Source organism: Leucopleurus acutus, assembly GCF_964270905.1.
Source record: "Leucopleurus acutus genome assembly, chromosome: 15".
NCBI lineage: Eukaryota > Metazoa > Chordata > Mammalia > Artiodactyla > Delphinidae > Leucopleurus > Leucopleurus acutus.
Window position 1 is genome coordinate 15,281,261 of NC_139157.1, and position 23,799 is coordinate 15,305,059.

The 23,799-nt window shown below is 41.5% G+C and overlaps 1 protein-coding gene across 1 annotated transcript in view; it reads right to left on the reverse strand.

The window, feature by feature from the left end:
• PLEKHG1 (pleckstrin homology and RhoGEF domain containing G1) overlaps positions 1–23,799 on the reverse strand; it is a 223,496-nt gene that overhangs the window by 25,955 nt on the left and 173,742 nt on the right. Inside the window, exons 5-8 of the mRNA XM_082855515.1 lie at positions 21,925–21,994; positions 13,581–13,627; positions 9,538–9,688; positions 6,219–6,350 (exon numbers count right to left, since the gene is read on the reverse strand). Coding sequence (XP_082711641.1) covers positions 6,219–6,350; positions 9,538–9,688; positions 13,581–13,627; positions 21,925–21,994 — 400 coding nt within the window. The remainder of the gene's footprint in view (positions 1–6,218; positions 6,351–9,537; positions 9,689–13,580; positions 13,628–21,924; positions 21,995–23,799) is intronic.

Sequence of the window (23,799 nt, forward strand, 5' to 3'; positions counted from 1 at the left end):
CTTTCCAGAAATCGAACTCACACCACAAATAAGTAACGCAAAATGAAAGCCTGAGGAAAATCACACAAGATACATCTCAGAAATTTCCTGGTATTAATCCCCATTCATCTGGGAAAAGGAAATGAATGTTTCTTCGCCACTGCGTTTTTAACAGAACTTCATAAATATCGATAGCATGACTTTGAAGTTTCTTTAGGATTTACTGTACATCCCTATCAACGTTTCTAAAGGAAGCTGATGTTGTTATTTTGGAAAAATGAAAACATTCACAAACAGCACTTAATTAAGCAGCCCATAAAACCACCTAAAACTTCATTGGTTGAAGATAGAAATGGAGGTAAGTCTGAGCCAGAGCCTGATTTAGTGGTGTCTTCAGACTGCTAGACAGACTCTTAAGCTATGAAAAACCAGTCATTTAGCCATTTCTGAATATCTAACACACATTATGTCTGACGTTATGCCACAAAACACTTGAATGATGAAGCATAAAACCTTTCTTACTGCTACACAAAGCAGATACGGCCTGGAAGATTAGAATGTCATCTTCCTTTGGACTTCCCTGGTGGCGCAGCGGCTAAGAATCTGCTTGCCAGTGCAGGGGACACAGGTTCGAGCCCTGGTCCGGGAAGATCCCACCTGCTTCAGGGCAACTAAGCCCGCACGCCACAACTACTAAGCCTGTGCTCCAGAGCCCGCGAGCCACAACTACTGAGCCCATGTGCCACGACTACTGAAGCTCACGTGCCTAAAGCCTGTGCTCCGCAACAAGAGAAGCCACCACAATGAGAAGCCCGCACACCGCAACAAAGAGTAGTCCCTGCTCGCCGCAACTAAAGCCCGTGTGCAGCAATGAAGACCCAACGTGGCCAAAAATAAATGAATAAAAAAAATAAAAAGAATGTCATCTTCCTTTGATTTTTTTTTTTAACATCTTTATTGGGGTATAATTGCTTTACAATGGTGTGTTAGTTTCTGCTTTATAACAAAGTAAATCAGTCATACATAAACATATGTTCCCATATGTCTTCCCTGTTGCGTCTCCCTCCCTCCCACCCTCCCTATCCCACCCCTCCAGGCTGTCACAAAGCACCGAGTCAATATCCCTGTGCCATGCGGCTGCTTCCCACTAGCTATCTACCTTACTACGTTTGTTAGTGTGTATATGCCCATGACTCTCTCGCCCTGTCACAGCTCACCCTTCCCCCTCCCCATAACCTCAAGTCCGTTCTCTAGGAGGTCTGCGTCTTTATTCCTGCTTTACCCCTAGGTTCTTCATGACATTTTTTTTCTTAAATTCCATATATATGTGTTAGCATACGGTATTTGTCTTTTTCTTTCTGACTTACTTCACTCTGTATGACAGACTCTAGGTCTATCCACCTCATTACAAATAGCTCAATTTCATTTCTTTTTATGGCTGAGTAATATTCCATTGTATATATGTGCCACATCTTCTTTATCCACTCATCCGATGACGGGCACTTAGGTTGTTTCCATCTCCGAGCTATTGTAAATAGAGCTGCAATGAACATTTTGGTACATGACTCTTTTTGAATTTTGGTTTTCTCAGGGTATATGCCCAGTAGTGGGATTGCTGGGTCATATGGTAGTTCTATTTGTAGTTTTTTAAGGAACCTCCATACTGTTCTCCATAGTGGCTGAACCAATTCACATTCCCACCAGCAGTGCAAGAGTGTTCCCTTTTCTCCACACCCTCTCCAGCATTTATTGTTTCTAGATTTTTTGATGATGGCCATTCTGACTGGTGTGAGATGATATCTCATTGTAGTTTTGATTTGCATTTCTCTAATGATTAATGATGTTGAGCATTCTTTCATGTGTTTGTTGGCAGTCTGTATATCTTCTTTGGAGAAATGTCTATTTAGGTCTTCTGCCCATTTTTGGATTGGGTTGTTTGTTTTCTTGTTATTGAGCTGCATGAGCTGCTTGTAAATTTTGGAGATTAATCCTTTGTCGGTTCCTTCATTTGCAAATATTTTCTCCCATTCTGAGGGTTGTCTTTTGGTCCTGTTTATGGTTTCCTTGGCTGTGCAAAAGCTTTGAAGTTTCATTAGGTCCCATTTGTTTATTTTTGTTTTTATTTCCATTACTCTAGGAGGTGGGTCAGAAAGGATCTTGCTGTGATTTATGTCATAGAGTGTTCTGCCTATGTTTTCCTCTAAGAGTTTGATAGTTTCTGGCCTTACATTTAGGTCTTTAATCCATTTTGAGCTTATTTTTGTGTATGGTGTTAGGGAGTGATCTAATCTCATACTTTTACATGTACCTGTCCAGTTTTCCCAGCACCACTTATTGAAGAGGCTGTCCTTTCTCCATTGTACATTACTGCCACCTTTATCAAAGATAAGGTGTCCATATGTGCATGGGTTTATCTCTGGGCTTTCTATCCTGTTCCATTGATCTATCTTTCTGTTTTTGTGCCAGTACCATACCATCTTGATAACTGTAGCTTTGTAGTATAGTCTGAAGTCAGGGAGCCTGATTCCTCCAGTTCCTTCTTTCGTTCTCAAGATTGCTTTGGCTATTCGGGGACTTTTGTGTTTCCATACAAATTGTGAAATTTTTTGTTCTAGTTCTGTGAAAAATGCCAGTGGTAGTTTGATAGGGATTGCATTGAATCTATAGATTGCTTTGGGTAGTAGAGTCATTTTCACAATGTTGATTCTTCCAATCCAAGAACATGGTATATCTCTCCATCTATTTGTATCATCTTTAATTTCTTTCATCAGTGTCTTATAATTTTCTGCATACAGGTCTTTTGTCTCCTTAGGTAGGTTTATTCCTAGATATTTTATTCTTTTTGTTGCAATGGTAAATGGGAGTGTTTTCTTGATTTCACTTTCAGATTTTTCATCATTAGTATATAGGAATGCCAGAGATTTCTGTGCATTAATTTTGTATCCTGCCACTTTACCAAATTCATTGATTAGCTCTAGTAGTTTTCTGGTAGCATCTTTAGGGTTCTCTATGTATAGGATCATGTCATCTGCAAACAGTGACAGCTTTACTTCTTCTTTTCCGATTTGGATTCCTTTTATTTCCTTTTCTTCTCTGATTGCTGTGGCTAAAACTTCCAAAACAATGTTGAATAATAGTGGTGAGAGTGGGCAACCTTGTCTTGTTCCTGATCTTAGTGGAAATGCTTTCAGTTTTTCACCATTGAGGATGATGTTTGCTGTGGGCTTGTCATATATGGCCTTTATTATGTTGAGGAAAGTTCCCTCTATGCCTACTTTCTGCAGGGTTTTTATCATAAATGGGTGTTGAATTTTGTCAAAAGCTTTCTCTGCATCTATTGAGATGATCATATGGTTTTTCTCCTTCAATTTGTTAATATGGTTTATCACATTGATAGATTTGCGTATATTGAAGAATCCTTGCATTCCTGGAATAAACCCCACTTGATCATGGTGTATGATCCTTTTAATGTGCTGTTGGATTCTGTTTGCTAGTATTTTGTTGAGGATTTTTGCATCTATGTTCATCAGTGATATTGGCCTGTAGTTTTCTTTCTTTGTGACATCCTTGTCTGGTTTTGGTATCAAGGTGATGGTGGCCTCGTAGAAGGAGTTTGGGAGTGGTCCTCCCTCTGCTATATTTTGGAAGAGTTTGAGAAGGATAGGTGTTAGCTCTTCTCTAAATGTTTGATAGAATTCGCCTGTGAAGCCATCTGGTCCTGGGCTTTTCTTTGTTGGAAGGTTTTTAATCACAGTTTCAATTTCAGTGCTTGTGATTGGTCTGTTCATATTTTCTATTTCTTCCTGATTCAGTCTTGGCAGGTTGTGCATTTCTAAGAATTTGTCCATTTCTTCCAGATTGTCCATTTTATTGGCATAGAGTTGCTTGTAGTAATCTCTCATGATCTCTTTTATCTCTGCAGTGTCAGTTGTTACCTCTCCTTTTTCATTTCTAATTCTATTGATTTGAGTCTTCTCCCTTTTTTTCTTGATGAGTCTGGCTAGTGGTTTATCTATTTCGTTTATCTTCTCAAAGAACCAGCTTTTAGTTTTATTGATCTTTGCTATTGTTTCCTTCATTTCTTTTTCATTTATTTCTGATCTGATTTTTATGATTTCTTTCCTTCTGCTAGCTTTGGGGTTTTTTTGTTCTTCTTTCTCTAATTGCTTGAGGTGCAAGGTTAGGTTGTTTATTCGAGATGTTTCCTGCTTCTTAAGGTGGGCTTGTATTGCTATAAACTTCCCCCTTAGAACTGCTTTTGCTGCATCCCACAGGTTTTGGGTCGTTGTGTCTCCATTGTCATTTGTTTCTAGGTATTTTTTGATTTCCTCTTTGATTTCTTCAGTGATATCTTCATTATTAAGTAGTGTATTGTTTAGCCTCCATGTGTTTGTATTTTTTACAGATCTTTTCCTGTAATTGATATCTAATCTCATGGCATTGTGGTCAGAAAAGATACTTGATACAATTTCAATTTTCTTAAATTTACCAAGGCTTGATTTGTGACCTAAGATATGATCTATTCTGGAGAATGTTCCATGAGCACTTGAGAAAAATGTGTATTCTGTTGTTTTTGGATGGAGTGTCCTATAAATATCAATTAAGTCCATCTTGTTTAATGTATCATTTAAAGCTTGTGTTTCCTTATTTATTTTCATTTTGGATGATCTGTCCATGGGTGAAAGTGGGGTGTTTAAGTCCCCTACTATGAATGTGTTACTGTCGATTTCCCCTTTTATGGCTGTTAGTATTTGCCTTTCTTCCTTTGATTTTTGATAGTCAATTGCGTCATACCACACTCTGGCTGCCTATAGATGAAACCTAGAGTTTTTTTTTTTTTTTGGCTGCATTGGGTCTTCGCTGCTGTGCACAGGCTTTCTCTAGTTGTGGCGAGCGGGGGTTACTCTTCATTGCGGTGCGCGGGCTTCTCATTGTGGTGGCTTCTCTTGTTACGGAACATGGGCTCTAGGCGCATGGGCTTCAGTAGTTGTGGCACGCGGGCTTAGTTGCTCCACGGCATGTGGGATCTTCCCAGACCAGGGCTCGAACCCGTGTCCCCCTGCATAGGCAGGTGGATTCCTAACCACTGTACCACCATGGAAGTCCCGAAACCTTGCATTTTGTTCAGAGGTATGGCCTGAAGAGCGTAGCTCTTTTCGCTCCTGAGTCAGATGTAGGTGCTCTGCATAGCATGGAGTCACCCTGAGCTTTGCTTTTATTCCAGGGGCAACAAGGAGCTTAGGACTAGCCTCTGGGCCCACGTGACCTTTTGTTTTTAAATAATGCATCTTTTGAGATGCCCAGGACATGATTGCTGACTTAGCATCTATCCAAAGTTCCCAGGAATTTAGGGCTCAAAATGTTGACAATGGAAGGGATCTTAGTAAACGTGTGTTATTTTAAAAGTGAGGAATCTAAAATGCAGTGGTGAGTCTCCTCCCCAGTGAAACTGTCAAGGACCTGGCTCCAGACTCAGCTCTCCTTCCTCTGAGTCCCCGTCCCATCACCACTTGTTCGCCACTTCATGATTTTGCATGAACTAGTGAGAGAGGAACAGAGGTTTAAAATCCCTTTAAACAGTTTGGAGGGCTTCCCTGGTGGCGCAGGTGTTAAGAATCCGCCTGCCAATGCAGGGGACATGGGTTTGAGCCCTGGTCCAGGAGGATCCCACGTGCTGCAGAGCAACTAAGCCCGTGTGCCTCAACTACTGAGCCTGCGCTCTAGAGCCCGTGAGCCACAACTACTGAAGCCCGCGTGCCTAGAGCGCGTGCTCCGCAAAAAGAGAAGCCACCACAATGAGAAGCCTGTGCACCGCAACGAAGAGTAGCCCCTGCTCTCTGCAACTAGAGAAAGCCCGCGCACAGCAACAAAGACACAACACAGCCCAAGATAAATAAATTTATAAAAAAAAAAAAAAAAGCAGTTTGGAGAGAGTTGCTTTCAGCAAGAATTGCTTATTGGTGATTAATATAAAATAAGGCCTTGGGAGACTCAAATTTTGAATTTGGGTCACGGAAGGGGCTATGAGCAAACTATTAGTTTGAACGTTACAATGTACCTTTCTCTTTAATAGCCAGTAAATAATGATCAGTATTATCGATGTCCTGATCTTTTCTCAAGGAGATCTATGATGAAGGCCATGAATGACGTGCAACACTGAACAGTCTTAATATCTGATTTGGGAAATGATAAGTCATAGGGCCGCAGCCCCACCAGGTACTGCCACCCTGAGGCCTCACCTGTAGCCGGACGGCGTGTTCATGCTTCCGCTTCATGTCGTTGATGTGCCAGGCTACTCGCTGCATCGTGTCTATAGCATCAAGCACCACATCGTAGCCTTCTGTGTCCTTGTCAAGGTGATTTTCTATTTCCTTTAAAAAAACCCCAAAACACCCAACCCTAGTTATTTTCAAATTTTTTTCTTATATACTCAATGAAACAAAAGGCACTTCTGTGATTAGTTTCTCATTTTATTTTGCTTATTTACACACTATCATCTTTCCTTAAGATTCTGAGATAACTACCAGAAATACCTACAACAAAATGGTAAGATACGAATAAGAATGGAGCTAGGAAAAATAGAAGTCGATGAGAATTGCATAAGGAGGAATTTGACAAGGAGGATGAAACAAAACAAGTATACAGGCCATTAAGTCTCACAGGGATATTAGAGTGATTATAATAGATAAGAGAGTTGATATTATAGTTGGAGATTTCTGAACTTCCTGTTGGCCAGTGTAGTACAGTTCTCAGTAATATGGTTCTCAGTCTTACTACATAGGAAACATTTCTTTTTTTTTTTCTCCCAGAGGAAGCAAAACTAACACACAGGGCTTAATATGTAATGGCCTCAAAACAGAGCAAAACAAAAACCAATGAATATTATATTAAAAAAATACCTATACAGCAAGACATTTTCATGTAGTCAAGGCTTGAAAGCCTTTAAAGCCTTTCACTAGTTCATGAAATTCACAAAAGATAATCCTTCAGAGTGCTGAGAGATATCTCATGGTTCAAGTATTCACTCTCTGATGGTCAGAAGGATGTAACACCAGCATTTATCTGAGCCCTGGAGTTCCACCATCCCAGGGAGGTGAGAAGGGGACACGATTATAATCTAATTCTTCTAAGTACATAAGACACATGTCCCTAGACTCCTAGGAGTCTAAGGATAGGGACTATTGCATAGTTCCTTTAGTCCTTTATGTTCTCAACAGTGCCCACCAGAGAGCTGGGTGGTAAATAAATGCTTATTTAATTGAAGCTGTATCGTCTTCAAAGAGCAACAATAAGTTTTAAGTATCTAAATTCCAATGTAAGTATCTAAAAGAGTAAGAAGATATTAGAGTCAATTAGACTGTTCCTATGACACTTATCATGCAGAGATGTTAAGCTCAAGGGTGGAGGTTGAATCTAATGGTATAAGTTATGAAGATTAGTTCCCTTGTTTTTTAGTCACACTTTGTTTACTTTTACTGAATCCTCAAATTTTCCATCCAGCTAGAAACTGGAAAGGAATTTACATTTTATTTCTGCACTCAGACTCAGCTGTTAGAAAGGTCCTATGAAACTGTATCACTAAACTAACAACTCCCAGGTAAGTTTAAGATCAAGAGAAAACTTAAAAAAAATAATCACTTCTTCTTTTAGTCTGAGAGGCAATCCTGTTCATCAATAGACAGACTCAGAAGTACAGAGTGTATTTCTGTGGGGATTTTCACAGGTGGCTACACAACTTTGAAGTGATGTGCATGATATAGAAGGAACACTCTAAACCAATTATAAAAGCAAAAATACTCCAGGCAATTAGTTTTAAATTAATCTAACCACTGTTCTTCCCTTTTATCTTCACTATCAGCTGTTATGAGCTGAATGTTTGTGCCCTCCACAAACTCGTATGTTGAAATCCTAACCTCTAATGTGCTGGTATTAGGAGGTAGGGCCTTTGGAGCTGGTTAGGCCATGAGGGTGGAGCCCTCGTGAATGGTGTTAGTGCCCTAAAAGAGAGCACAGTCTTGCCTCTTTCCACCATGCGAGGAAATGAGGAGAAGAAGGCAGTGTGCAACCCAGAACTCAACCATGCTGGCCCCCGATCTTGGACTTCAGCCTCCAGGACTGTGAGAAATAAATGTTTGTTGTCTAAGCCACCCAGTCTATGGTATTTTGTTGTAGCAGCGTGAACTAAGACACCAGCTTTTAATTTAGAGGGTAAGGGCTGTTCTTCCTAGCAGTTAACTTTTTGTAAGAATCTTGACTTGTTATATCTGACATGCTTATATAACGGAGGTCCGAGACTTTTCTTTTGATTGACTTACTGTCTAGAAAGCCATAAACAGAGATTACTGGGACATACTAGTTTTAAATGCCATATTAGCAGAGTCCAGGAAAGATCTATCCTGGGAAAGCTATTCTTTTTTTAAAGAATTATTTGGACACTGATTTAGTAAATTAATCCCACTAAATTTAGAGGTCATTAAAACCAATCGAACAGTTAAAGTAATATCCCTGATGTGGCTTCACAGGATGCAAGATCCTCCCAAGATGAGCCAGGCAGGCAAAAAGACAAAGCTGAGAAATTTCTGGTAAAGCTGGACCATAAAGAGTTCTTAAACTTTTAAATGTGTATGAACTGAGCAATCTTGGAATGCCTATCCAAGTCAGAAACCTGGAATCATTTAAAAAGTGATACAAGTAAATTGCAGGCATGTTGATACACATAGGAGCTCTGGATTTAAATCTTTTTTAAAAAAGATTTTTAATGCAGTATTAAAAATAATAAAATAAAAATGATAGCTCATTTTTATTGACCGCCCGCGAGGCACCACGAACGTGGGAAATGTACAGGATTTGAACCCGGGCAGTCTTGCCCCAGAGCCCTGCTCCCAACCTCTCTGCTATCCTGTCTTTCTCAAGTTGCAAAGGCAATCAATCCTACTTATAGAATGAAATTACTTTCAAGAACACTACTTCCCATTTTTATCAGCTTCCTTAGAAGATAAGAAATGAGAATGTATGAGAGCCATGTCTACTTTCGTTTCTAAGGTCTCCTTGAATTTTGTACAAATAATGGGAAATGATATAAAGAAAACAGACCCTGAAGTGATGGGAGGCCCAGCTCGAAGATCATTCATCACGCTGCTCATCTGTCTTCTCCCCTTTCAGCCCCTTCTCGTTGCCCCTACACAAGCCAATCTATGACAAACAGCTCTCCCTCCCAACTGCCTACTGAATCCGGGCTCATGGAAATAAAATAAAACCTAACAAAAAGATCTGTTGTTCATGAATGATAGCTCCCTGCCTGAAACTGTCACTCCTAAGCCCTATCACCATCAGAGCCAAAATGAATCTTTTTACTTGGCTGTTGTCAATGAGGTTGCAGGCCTAGAATATAAATATCTCTAATTCCTCAAAGCAGATTAGTCAGTTGTAAAGTATGAGTGTGGAAAATGTTTCCATATGTCCACAGCTTTTTCTGATTTTTTTTTCTCCTAAACTTAACATATAACACACAAAATCCCCAGCCCCTAGAAAGTCCTTCAAGCGCAGGCAGAAACTTACATGCAAAAGGAGATGATACTTGAGAATCCGCTGAACTGGTTTCAAGAGATAGGACCCCAGAGGCAGTGAGTGTTTCAAAGTTTCCTGACGTTCCCTGAAGAATTTGGCCAGCATCTTGTTCCTCATGCACTCTGTTAGCACAGCCACGGATCTGCAAGAAGAAGAAATATTTTAAAATCTAAATTGTAACGCTTGACACGAGCATTCAAGTTTTAAACGCTGGAGTGTGCTGATACCTTAAAACAGGTAAGAGCTAGAGAAGCTAGAATGCTTCTGGGCAGGTTAAGAAAAGGTGTCCCTCTGGGTGGGTGAATTAGAAAAAGACACTATAAGAAGGTAATAAAACATGGACACATGGCATCTAAGCAGGAAGCTCCTTCCTCCAGGGAGATGCTGCCCCTTCCAGGACACAGGGCTTTGCAAAGGGGATTTAAATTGGACGTTAGCCCCTAATTATGTCCCATCTTGGCATCTTGGTGCAGTGCTCAAATACACATCTGTATTCAGTTTTCAAGTTAGATTGCAAAGAGTGGGCACCTTTGTACTAAACAAAAGGAGTGCCTTCTTCCCAGTAGATCCAGCCCCGTGCCGGACGTTTGCCACCCGCTCTGCCGGTTGCCTTTAAATAAATGCACAAAGTGCATGACATTATGTGCAGGTCTTTGGAGACCCCATCCCCCGAGGAACTTTCCTTTGAGAATCTCTGAACAGATCCTTCTTTCCACCGCCAAGTGACTCGCCTCATTCTAAATTCAGCTCTTGAAACAGTTGGATAACCTTGGTCCTTGAGGAGCGTGCCTTACAGAGCATATTAGAAACGTAGGTCGGAATTCTTCCTCCACCTCAGCTCCCCAATAAGTCCGGCCCCCAAACATCCCAGACGGATGGTTGAAACAATGCTCCTATCTTATACATAAAGCAAGCTGGTGGGCTTGTACAGTTGCACATACACACGTAAATTAAAATCTTATGGTCTCAGAACTTAGAAGGAAGCAGGTGGAAGTAATTTCAGCCCCTTTCTCCCCAACTCAGTAATATGTTTTCAGAATTAATTTAGAAAAACAGAGCCAAACAACAAAATAAAACTCCTTGGAAGGAAGTGACATGGACAGAGGTCTCCTAATTAAGCGATCAGAATCCCTTTCGTGCCTGATTGCTTGGAGAAATCTCTCTGTTCAAATGGTTTTATTTTTCCCTTAAGATTTCAAAACTATTCTTCATCATGTAACCTAGGGACCTTTCTAAGGTTCTTTAGAGTCAGAATCAGCTGCCCACTGGCCTTTTAACCACTTGAAGTTTTGAGTTCTTGCCCAAGGGTAAGACACCTGCAAGAAATCCTGAGCGCACTGAACTCCGGATTCAGGCCACGGGGAGACATCCGAGAACAATGACCTGAGCGGGTCTGTGCTCCTCCCTGGGGACAAGAGGGAGGGCTTGTGCCTCTTCCCAGCAAAGTCACTGGGGCATGACTGGTATGAAGAAAGACATCTGTCAAGGTGTGCAGGCGACATTTAATATCACCAGCCTGGATCCGAAGGGGAAAGACGCGTTGTCAGATGGGCTGAAACACCTGGCGCTCATGGCTTGTGAAGACGGGGGAGGGAAATCTCGGGCCTCAGAGAGCAAACTGATGGGAGGCAAGGGGACAGGAAGAAATCTTTTTCTATGGATATGAAAACCACACAATTGGGCAAGAACCGGATGTGCCCGCTTCACTGAGAGGGCCTGGGGAGCAGTTCCCTGCTAACACGTTTCTTTCCTTCTTCAAAGTCAGACCCAAGGTAAAAAACACTTCCTCCTGGAAACTGTCCTGATTTCTCCTCGCTGGGACTTACTCCTCCTTTATCTCATGCATCTTTAGCTTCTATTACATATGACTGAGTTGGTACTACATTGACTTGTATTCATTGATTTGATCTTTCCTAACGGCTGTTCCACTATTGCATTTGGTTCAGTTCCGACTCTCAAAACAATATAAACTGCTAGAAGGCGAGGGATATTCGTTCCTATTTCCTGCCAGTGTACACCAAGCTTGGACTTGTGCCCTACGAAGGACAGGCTCTCAGAAATGTCCTGCACAAATGACTGTGCCTATCCCCTGACCCTGAAGCAGTGTAGTTTATAAAAGCTGCCTTCGTTCTGTGCCCTCTGTTCTTATTACTGTCAGAAAATTCTTCTTAACATAAACTTCCAAAATTGCACATTCAGAAGATATTTCTTCAAATGACATGTTTATAATGAAATTTACACAGACATAATCCTCCAAATAAGCCCCTCTAGCATCTTAGATCCTGATAATTGGGTCCAGAATTTTGTTGATTCTTCAGAGTTGGAATGTTTTTTCCTTTCCCACAGGAGAAAGTTGAGGGCTTTGGAGGGCTGTGGAGAAGTTGAGGGCTGATTCTTTGATTTCTCTGCATGAGGGTGTGGTGCAACGCTGGCTTTTAGCATAAGGACCATAGCTTTAGTTGGGCATCCTACAATTTCCTGATATCTTCAGGAGAGAGGTGGAAACAACATTGCTTAAGTGAAACTGTGTAAACTGTGGGTAGGTCTACAGATAAGGATATGAATAAATGTACTAATCTGCATGTGGGATGTTGTTTTGTTTTGTTTTTAGGGAAACCTGAGAAAAGCATGCTTGACCCCCAACCAAATAAATCACCATAGCATGATATCCTGACCAATATTTAGAGGAGGAGATGAAAATCCTCCAATGGAAAGTATTTTGCCATCAGTAAGCCTGAGCCTCTGCCTTCATGTCTTTTAATCCACACTGGCTTTCCAGGGCCGCCCCGGAGCAGGAATGACCCGCTTGTTCTTCCTGAACACAGTGACACAAGGGGCTCAGTCTACTGGCTTCTCTTCTAGCTGGACCCCACCACCCACTTTATCCTTAGGGACATGCCTCTACCAAGACTGGCTACAGATAAAATCCCCCGAGCTCTCTTCCCGGTCCATCCCTAACATAACAACTCAAGTCCTGCTAGTCACGTGGGCAAACAGACAGTAGAAAGGTATGGGGTGAGGGGAATCACAAAGCTTCAGAAAATTTACAAGGATGTAGTAGCATGAGGTTTGAGGTTGGACCAACTTTGGTTCAAATCCCAGCCAGATTTGGTCACTTATCAGCTATGTGACCCTTGTAAAATCAATAAACCTGTTGGAGGCTCAATGATTTCATCCATGCAGTGGGGATGGGGCAGGGATGATGAGGAGGTAGCACTTGCTGAGGGCCTATCAGGGGCCAGGCCCTGTGCTGTCAGTGTGTTCTCTGTTTTCTGCTTTTCTTTAATCCCTCAATATCTCTAGATTCCTGGGAAAACTAAATTCAACCACATTTTGTATTTGCAGGATTGAGCGTAGTACCTAGAAATCAATAAGTGCTCAATAAATGTCTTTTGCAGAAAAAAGACTTTCCTACAGTGTGAGCTGTGGTCTTAGGCCTGACTCCCTTACTGAAATGGTCACTATATTGGCCAGAGGCTGCTCCCTAAACTGTCCTCTTGCCGACACCCCCAGTGTGAGCAAAACTGAAGCAATGATCCGGGTGGGATGATGAGTCCTCTTTTCTCACATAAGCTTATCATGTTTTTTCCTTTCTCTGAACTCCATAAAACTTATGCAGTTCCTAAAATTTATATGGCAAAAATATAACATATTTTATCCCCAGCTAGATTATATAAACTCACTAGCAGTGCATCCCAGATTCTTTAAAACATGGCACATATACAAAAGGGTTAATAGATAAGACTTCTAGCCAAACACAATTGGTTTACTTAGTTTTCCACTGAGGGAAACCTAACCATCTTTTTGGTCTCCTTTAAGGTCTTTCACAATTTTTCCCTGTGCTGGCTCTGCTAGGGAGTCCCTAAGCCTGAATGAATCAGTATCTGGGTACCCTGTGGTCCGTTCTCAGCATGTTTGCAGTTTCCCCACAGTACTCAGCGCAGTGCCAGGCACATAACGCCTACCGACAACTTACACTGCACAGACTGACTTAAAACAATATGAAGATACTCCTGCACATTCACAAGGCGTACCTCGGATAGTTAGTGCAATACTGGGTGTAAATGTGGAACTCTTCACTCTGCAAGGAAACAAAAGAAATTTTATGGGCAAAAAAAGCAGAGACAACAACAATCAATTACAAAGAAAAGATATATCATTCATACCTTTAAATTTGTTCCTGTAACCACACTGGCCTGTCTCCTGAGCCCCTGTGGCAATCATCCACGCCTTTTTTTTTTTTTTTTTTTTTTTGCAGTACGTGGGCCTCTCACTGCTGTGGCCTCTCCCGTTGCGGAGCACAGGCTCCGGATGCGCAGGCTCAGTGGCCATGGCTCACGGGCCCAGCCGCTCCACGGCATATGGGATCTTCCCGGACCGGGGCACGAACCCGTGTCCCCTGCATCGGCAGGCGGACTCTCAACCACTGCGCCACCAGGGAAGCCCTCATCCATGCCTTTTTATCTACCTTGGGTTATACCTAGAATCCATGTGCACTTGAACTCATCTGAGTTCATTAAACACTTACTGAGCATCCGCTGTTTGGCTGGATCTGAGGGCAAATAGGAAGAGGAAGACAGTAGGGTTTCTGCCCCCAGATGCTCATGGTCCTCTGGGGGATTTGCAGTGTGAGAGAGAAATATAGGTAGAAAATTTAAATATCACGTGGTCAGAACATGTTGGAGGCATGTGCAGGGCACAAGAGAGCCGCTGCACACTTTCAAGCCCTGTGTGTGCAGTTCTCTCTGCCCACTGTCTTTCCCACATTTTTCATCGGGTAGCTACCAGGCGCCACTTGACATTGAACTGAGGCTTTATTTCCTCTAAGGGGACTTCCTGAGTCCTTGGGCTGAGCCCACTGCTCCTACTTGGGACCTCACAACACCCAGTACCAGCCCATCTTGCAGCGTTTGCCAAACGATAATGACATTTTCTGCATGTCTGTCTGTCTCCCACTCTACGCTGTGTTCCTGCAACAGGGGCCCTACTGTGTTCATCTGGCACATAATGTCTGTTGAACTACTGAATCCCCATCTCTCCTATGAAGCTGAACTTTTTTTCAGAGTAGGATACAAGTCTACTCACCTGTATGCGTCCAGCGTGGCAGCAATGCCTCAAATGCTTAAATATTTGGCTAACTAATGGGGGCTTCTTGCCTTTTGCTACGATCATATTCCAGGTTTCCTCATCAACAAATTCTAGACATAATATCATTTCACTTATACAAAAAAAAAAAAAAAAGGTCATGAAGAACCTAGGGGCAGGACAGGAATAAAGACACAGACATAGAGAATGGACTTGAGGACACGGGGAGGGGAAAGGGTAAGCTGGGACGAAGTGAGAGAGTGGCATGGACATATATACACTACCAACTGTAAAATAGATGGCTAGTGGGAAGCAGCCGCATAGCACAGGGAGATCAGCTCGGTGCTTTGTGACCACCTAGAGGGATGGGATAGGGAGGGTGGGAGGGAGACACAAGAGGGAGGGGATGTGGGGATATATGTATACATATAGCTGATTCACTTCGTTATACAGCAGAAACTAACACACCATTGTAAAACAATTATACTCCAATAAAGATGTTTAGAAAAAAAAAGTATATATCTTTAATAGGAGGACTTTTAAAAAGAAGCACCACCGCAATGCTATTATCATATTTACATAATTCCACGGGAAGGACTGAGAGGCTGGGATTAGCAGATGCAAACTATTACATATAGGATAGATAAAGAAAAAGGTCCTGCTGTATAGCACAGGGAACTAAATATTCAATATCTTGTGTTAAACCATAATGGAAAAGAAGATGAAAAGAACAGATATATGTATAACTGAGTCACTTTGCTGTACAGCAGAAATTAAACACAACATTACAAATCAACTATACTTCAATAAAATGTAAAATAAATAAATAACTCCATACCATCATGAGGGTTTGTCATCAGTATTCCTATTTTCTTTTTTTAAATTATAGTTTGCTGTTTGCTTTGGAATCCAAATAACACCCACACACAGCAACTTGATATTGTTGATAGCTCTTAAGTCCCTTCTAATCTATAAATTCCCCCTCTTATTTTCCCCTTGCAATTAAGTTGAAGAAAAACCAGATGGCTTGTCCTGCAGAGTCTCCCACAGTCTCAGTTTGCTGATCACATCCCTATGGCTTCCTTTACTGTGTCCCCTGTCCTCCTCTTTGTGGTTTAGAAGAGGTTTGATCAGATTTAGGTTTCATAATTTGGCCCGAGTACATCATAGGTTAGACTACACTTAAATCGGGAGGCATATGATGTCTGGTTCTCTCTTTCTGTGATGTTAATAACCATTGGTGGGCTTCCCTGATGGTGCAGTGGTTAAGAGTCTGCCTGCCAATGCAGGGGACACGGGTTCGAGCCCTTGTCCGGGAGGATCCCACACGCTGCAGAGCGGCTAAGCCCAGGCGCCACAACTACTGAGCCTGCGCTTTAGAGCCCGCGAGCCACAACTACTGAGCCTACGCACCTAGAGCCCATACTCTGCAATGAGAAGCCACCACAATGAGAAGCCCGTGTGCCACAACGAAGAGTAGCCCCCGCTCGCCGCAACTAGAGAAAGCCTGCATGCAAAAACGAAGACCCAATGCAGCCAAAAATAAATAAATAAAATAAATTTATTTTAAAAAATAACCATTGGTAATTATTGCTTAGATCTGTTAATTCATGAGGGGTTACAACATGGTGATATTTCTAGTCTACTATTCTGGCTTCATTTATTAGCCAAAATCTTTCCAAAAAAGGAACTGCCTTAGACTGGTTACCCTGCAGTTTGTGGTTTGTATGGGAAAGGCAGGATAAATGCTTGATTCTTTTCCTTGATTTTCAAAATAATCCCTCGGTTCTCTAACATCCTGCAAAGGGCTTGGGTTTTTTTTTTTTAATATCACTGTGATTTCATGAATATAAACATATTTCACGATTTTCAGTTGTTTTCAGTTAGTTATCTTTACTGATGCTCAAATGATCCCATCTTTGCCCAGTAGGAGCCTCTTCTTGAGTATTCGTGACCTACAGCCTCCAGCTGCTTCCTTGTTTTCTGATGTGACAAGATGTTCCAGACTATCTTGTATATCTACTTCCCTACACTCATTCTTCGCAGAGTCCTGATTCCTTTAGGTAGGAAGTAGTATGTGGAAACCACAATCTGAGTTTTAGGGATGCTCTTGCTACTAGGTTAATTAGTATTCCTAGGCCTTTTCAGTGGACAAAGCTAGGAATATGGTGTTTTTGTAAAGCCAAAATACATACTTAGTTCATACTAATTCTTGTAATTCAGATTCAGGACTACAGTGTTTTTAATTAGCCTCATTCTAACTCTGTATTTTCTTTCTCTTGCCAATTCCAGTTCTCAGTGACACAAATGTAAATATTCATTTGCTTTATCCCACAGTATACACAATAATTCCAGAATAACAATACCAACACCATTATATATGATATCATTACTGAAAACAGTTAGGGATGCATTTGTTGTATTTTGTCCATAACATGTTTTTCAATTGATTGGAATTTCCTCTGTGTGGTCATGCCACAAACTGGATATGCAGTTAGACTCATTGTTTCATTTTGCTTTCAATTAAAAAAAATTTTTTTTAATTTATTTTATTTTTAATTTAATTTTTTTAACATCTTTATTGGAGTATAATTGCTTTACAATGGTGTGTTAGTTTCTGCTTTATAACAAAGTGAATCAGTTATACATATACATATGTTCCCATATCTCTTCCCTCTTGCGACTCCCTCCCTCCCTCCCTATCCCACCCCTCTAGGTGGTCACAAAATACCCAGCTGATCTCCCTGTGCTTTGAAGACTGTTTTAAACTTTAACTTTGGTTTACAACTATGTAAAATAGATATACGGTTTCAAAGTCAGCTCTCCAAGGAAATGTACATTTAAAGATGTCTGGCTTCTAATCTTTCCCATTCTAGACTATTCCCTCCCTTCCCCATCAGGAACCAATTTTTAATCTTACAGTTTATCCTTAAAAATTTTTTTTAAACATACACATTTACATATAGGTATAACCTCCCCTATTTCTGAATAAATAAAAACAAGCTACGCCCGTGATTCTCAACTTGAGTATTAGAATTACCTCGAGGGCATATTAAAACACAGATTACTGGGTTGCACCCCTAGAGTTTCTGCTTTAGTAGGTTTGGGTGGGGCCTGAGAATCTGCTTTCTAACAAGCTCCTGTATGCTGCTGCTGCTGCTGGCCCAGAGACCACACTCTGAGAACAGCAGTGCTATACTCCCCACCCCATCCCCTTTCTAGTAGTATACAGAGATATTCTTGACTTGCTTTTACTGCTTTGTACTATTCTATTACGTGGATATACCATAGTTTATTCAACCAGCTTTTTGTTTTGTGGACATTTGGGTTCCTTCCATATATTACATAGTTCTATACATATATTTATATATGCATATGTACCTATACTTATATAAAATATTTATTTCTATATACTGCATAGATTTATAAATTGTAACAATCAGTACTACAAAGCATAGCATCACCTTTGTTGAGTTTCTGTCACTATATCTTTGGAATAGATTTCTGGAAGTAGGATTGCTAGAATAAAGGGTGAATTCACATGTAATTTGGCTAGATATAGCCAAATTCTCCTCCGCAGGGTCTATTTTGTTTTCCCACAATTACAGGAGTGTCTGTTTCCCCACGGCCTTGCCAACCTAGTAGGCTGCCAACATTTTAAGCATGGTATTTAAAAAAAATCTAAATTAATTGCCAAATTCAAAAAGTTAGAAGATAAAAATATCTTGATTTCTGGCTTCTCTTGAAAAAGCATTAGATCCACTGGCCCTGGGCCTACAGTTTCAGGTAACATTTCTGTCCCTGAGACAGGAGTACCTCGATGGCTCCGGCCTCCACCTGGGCCCATTCATGCACTGTGTTCACCTGTTCAGCTCCTGAAGGCACTGGAGTGTCCCGCCCGGCTCCAGCGATAAGAAGGGCAAAGTGATTTGCTCAAGGTCTTCTAGGAAATGAACACCAAGCTAGAGCCTTTCCCTGGGTTTGCTCACAGGCTTTCAGCTTCTTGCTTCTTTCCTGCCTCCTGCTGCCCTCATCCTGGGATTGAACAATTATCAGGCTGATTTCCTCAAAGTTAAGGACTTTTAGGATCATATGGAATACCAAACTTAAACACCATGGCCTCAATGAAAACATATTTAAATTACATCATCTATGTGACCTACACACACCTACCCTGATAAAGCCTCAAGGCTTCTGCACAACTGAATTGCTGTGCATTTTGTGACATCATGGCTCTATTCCTACCTTAGACAGTTTTGATTTAAATCACTGACATGTTCTTAATACAGAAGCAAATGCATATTGGATCTTAGATTTATAAGCTCTGTGGAAATTCACATAATGGCTTTACACAAAAGTCAATAACTCCTAGTTAGTTAATTCCCTAAACACCTATTTCTTAGGATATATGCACACAAGTCCTTTTCAGAAGTATTTAGGGAGAAAGAAGGCAATGACACACAAGAAATTATACAAAAATAGATATTTTCTTCTGGTTATTCAACTCTTTCAAGTTGCAATTAGAGATGATGTCAAAATGAGACATTTAATTATGAAAGAACCAAAACACGATAGTCACGGCTGGCCAATCGAACACACAGGGGATCTGAATGTTTACTGAATGAATAACCAGAGTATAGAAAACACGCACACACACTCACTCATTGATTCCTGGGTACTATTCACAGGACACCATGAGAAAGGCTTACTATGTCCATAGCATAGGGGTAAGGTGACACTGACTTGAACGCACTCCAATCACACCAATATCTGACACCAGCACTTTCTTGAGGATCGTTTCAGTAAGTGGTGGTGGTGCCTGGCACTGAAGAGAGAAAGGCTCCAGTGGGGAGGGGGCCGCGCATCAGGGGAGAGGAAGAGGATAAGGGGAGGCTGGGTCTCTGAAGACGAACTTCGTCTCCCTCCTAAATTCCTCCCAGGGTCAGCCTGGCTGACAGTCACGATAAGGGATGGAAATGAGAGTGGAGGTGAAGGCAGGAGACCAAGGAAACCTGTTCCAGGTGTTTCCAGAGTCCTAAGAGCGGAGAAACACTGAGCTGGGAGAGAGCTCCGTCTGCCTGGTAAGGACTTTTCCCATCCCTCGCGAGAATGGCTTCAACAACAACAGCTCCTGTTGCTCTTTTATGGGCAGCAGCAGGTAAGAAGTCCTGTATTCTCCTCGTGCCATCGCCTCTCCATACCACAAAAGCAAGGTCAAAGATGACTCTCTGTGGAAGCCCCAGTGACTCAGATAAAAGCAGGTGGCAGCCGCCAGCTTTACCTCTTTCATTAACGGCCTCTCAATTAAAGCGATTTTCCATTCCTCCCCAGAGGGGAGCAGCTGGCTGTGTGTCAGAAGTGTAACATCTTCCAAATTTCAGGGTGCTGAGTAAGAAGCAGGCTGTGCCAGGCCCCACACTCCCTCGCGATTCCCGGCTCGCACACCAGAGCGTGGAGCGCTATAATCAGTCTTCTAATTAAACTTGGCAATATCACAATGAGAAATCAGATTTGGGAGCTGACAACCTGGCACATCAACAAACTTTTATGTGAATAATTAGGCCAGAGCTAAGTGTACGCCGGACCAGCTTTAATCAACGTGTGATTACAGTTACCAGTAAAAGCCCCAATGTTTCCAAAAGCTTCTATGTTGTTTATGTGCCATGGTGATTGTAACACAGCTTCTTTGATATACTCAGCGTATCTTTTTTTTTTTTTTTTTTTTTAGCGGTACGCGGGCCTCTCACTGTTGCGGCCTCTCTTGCTGCGGAGCACAGGCTCCGGACGCGCAGGCTCAGCGGCCATGGCTCACGGGCCAGTCGTTCCGCGGCATGTGGGATCTTCCCGGACCGGGGCACGAACCCGTGTCCCCTGCATCAGCAGGCGGACTCTCAACCACTGCGCCACCAGGGAAGCCCCTCAGCGTATCTTTTTACCCATTTCTTCCTCTTTCGTTTTCCTTCTTTTTTCCAAATGCCCACCCTGCAGGAGAATTCACTATAACACAGGCCGCTTGTGAAAAGAATTGTGTAAGCGTGTGGGCACAAACACTCGCACCCACAAAGTCAGGAGTGTTTTATATACAAGCCCATCCACTGCCTTTAAGGAACCACACTTGAGTAGAACCTAGAGTGCTATGTTTGGATTCAAAACCATTGGATCATCAGAAATGACCCCGTGGAACAACCTCAGAGCCCAGTTAGGCTGGGAGGACATCTCCAAGTTCACACTGGACTCCAGGATTCTAAATGAGGTGCTAACTCTGGGCTACCCCAAAGCACAGTCATGAACTTTGCTTCAAGCTTTGTACATTTGAAACCACAACTGCAAAAATCCCATGAAGTTCTACTGCAAAAACAATTTCTGCTAGAGGTTTTCTAAACAAAAGCTGTTGAATTTTTAAGAGGAACGTAAGATTCTATATACAGTAGGTAGTATGTCGAGGAAGTAATGTTGTCAAGCAGGGGTGCCCAATCCTTGGGCTGCGGGGCAGTACCAGTCGCGGCCTGTTAGGAACCCGGCCGCACAGCAGGAGGCGAGCGGCGGGAGAACGAGTGAAGCTTCAGCTGCCGCTGCCCATCGCTCCCCATTGCTCGCATCACCGCCTGAGACATCCCCCCTCCAAACGCCGCGGAAAAACTGTCTTCCATGAAACGGGTTCCTGGTGCCAAAAAGGTTGGGGACCGCTATTGTAAAGGATTCCCTTGTAAGTTTCAGAATTCTCTCTCTTATCTGGGTACAGAATATAAACTGTCGTTTAAGATTTAAAATTCAAATCCTTTCCTTGTGTTTTTCTAAACCATCAGTGCAACTTAAGAAAAATGTAGGAAAATTAGAGTGCATTTTTAAGATGCAGGAGATTAATTCTCCTCTCTTTATCCCCCTAATGACTAGGCTACTGCCATAAATATATAAATACTATTTCTATTCTAACAGATATTTGTAACTGGTCTAGTGGTATTGTATATGTACTTATTTTTCTAACATTTCTCTAATCTGGACTCTCCTCTTCTCAAGCTTAAAGTTTTTCCTAGGAAAGATATGTAACATCATTTAGCTACTATACAAGTTCTAGGACAACTACTAAGTTATTAGCATTTCCTAACTTACTGGGAACTGTGTTTTGTATTTTTTTTTCCCTAGCTAGTGGGGAGAAAAAAACCCCTCAGAGTGAGAGAAATTAGTGGTGAACCTCAGCCAATATGGAACACAATGGTCATTTTAACCTTAAAATGAAAACAATGTGTGCTCTGTCTCTGTCTTGGTTGGCTCAGAGAGATGAACCCTGCTTACCTTGGACACAAAGCATTCTGCTATGGCCACAGGATCATTTTCACAGTTTTCCAAGTCTTGCAGAAGTTCACTAATAAAAAAATAAAAGCCAGAATGTATTAGGTTGTGGTCTGAGAGTTGAGGACATTTAAAATAACTTAGAAGTTTAAACATTTATATGGCATTTACAAGGAATCATATTTAATTGGATAACTGAGGACCTCTTGTCATTATATCCAAGGCTTAGATAAGGGACTTGCCCAAGGTCGTGGTGGAACAGGGGTGTAAACACAGGTTTGACCTGTAACTCTCCCACCCAGAGATAAGCCCTACCTAATGGTTTCAGTCTTCTAGAAGTCTGTCAACATCTGTATGCATGCTCACACATACTCACTCGTTCATCCACTAGCTTTCCAGGTACCAGATACTGTGCAAAGCACTAAGAACAAACACACCAGTGAGCCAAGTGAGATATGGTTCCTGGTCTCTTGGAGCTTGGAATCCACTGCGAGAGTCAGACCTTCAGTGAAAAGTCACACTGACAAATATAACACTATACATGGGGATGCTGCTCTAAAGGAAAGATATGCCAGGGGAGGAAACCTCTTTCTTCAGATGAAAATCTATATTATTTTTAATGATTCATTATTTTAAGTAACTAACTGCATAATACTTTCACCGTGTGGACGTAGCATCGTTAATTTAACTGATCTCCCATGGCTGGATACAATTCTAGAAATGGGATTGCTGGGTCATCGGGCGTTCTCAGTTTAAATGTTAACACGTTTCCAAATTGCACTCCATATAACTTGGATTGATATGTACTTTGATATGTTAAGTGTTTATTTTAATTAGCTGTGTATTACATATTTAATAAAAGGTTAAACAGTTCTACAGGAATTATGATAAAAATAGTTCTACACTTTCTTGCTTTTTGTTTCCCATTCTCGACTGCCACTGCCCAGAAACACTTTCAACTCCTGGCTGTTTCTGTTGTATGTACCCCTGTTTCCAAACATGCTGGTAATGCATTTTCATTTTTTGTTTTAGATATTTACTCCGTAATTTCCCCAGCTTCCTTTCCTCCCATCTTCTCAACAAGCTCTGTTATGAAATTTAATTAGATTAAAAGTCAGAGTTTACACTTTTTTAATATTTATTTTATGTATTTGGTTGCACTGGGTCTTGGTTGCAGCAGGCATGCTCCTTAGTTGAGGCCAGTGGGCTCCTTGGTTGTGGCATGTGAACTCCTGGTTGCGGCATGCATGGGGGATCTAGTTCCCTGACCAGGGATCGAACGTGGGCCCCCTGCATTGGGAGCGCGGAGTCTTAACCACTGTGCAACCAGGGAAGTCCCCAGAGTTTACACTTTAAAGACTATGTAAATATTATTCTCAGCTCAGCCTTGGAGCGTACCATAACTACATTTCCTTTCTTGTACAACCATGTTGTACACACAAATATGTCACTGGAAAAGGGAGGAGTATTTTAATAGCCTTTTAGGTGAGTGTGTGTATCTTTCTTTGATAAGACACTGAAACTCAACAAATGGTAGCTTCTTAGAGGTTTGTTGCAGTCTGAAACCATTATATACTATATCCTGTTACATTAAAATCCATTGATGCATCTATCTTGTACTCTGAAAGGAACTTTACCTGTGCATGATTTCAGAATAGTCCCGATTTCAAACATTCTTTCCTAATATTCCTATAAAAACATACCATCTGTAAGGTTATTTTTGTTTTGTTTAAATATAGTTCTGATATTTGTATCGATGTCTTTTATAGAAAGATGGGTGTGATTAAATTAAAGACAGTTGAAATCTAATCATTAGAATCTAAATACTGGATGAAGTAAGAGAAAAGATCAAAGAAAAAGAACAGCCAAGGAAGCAAC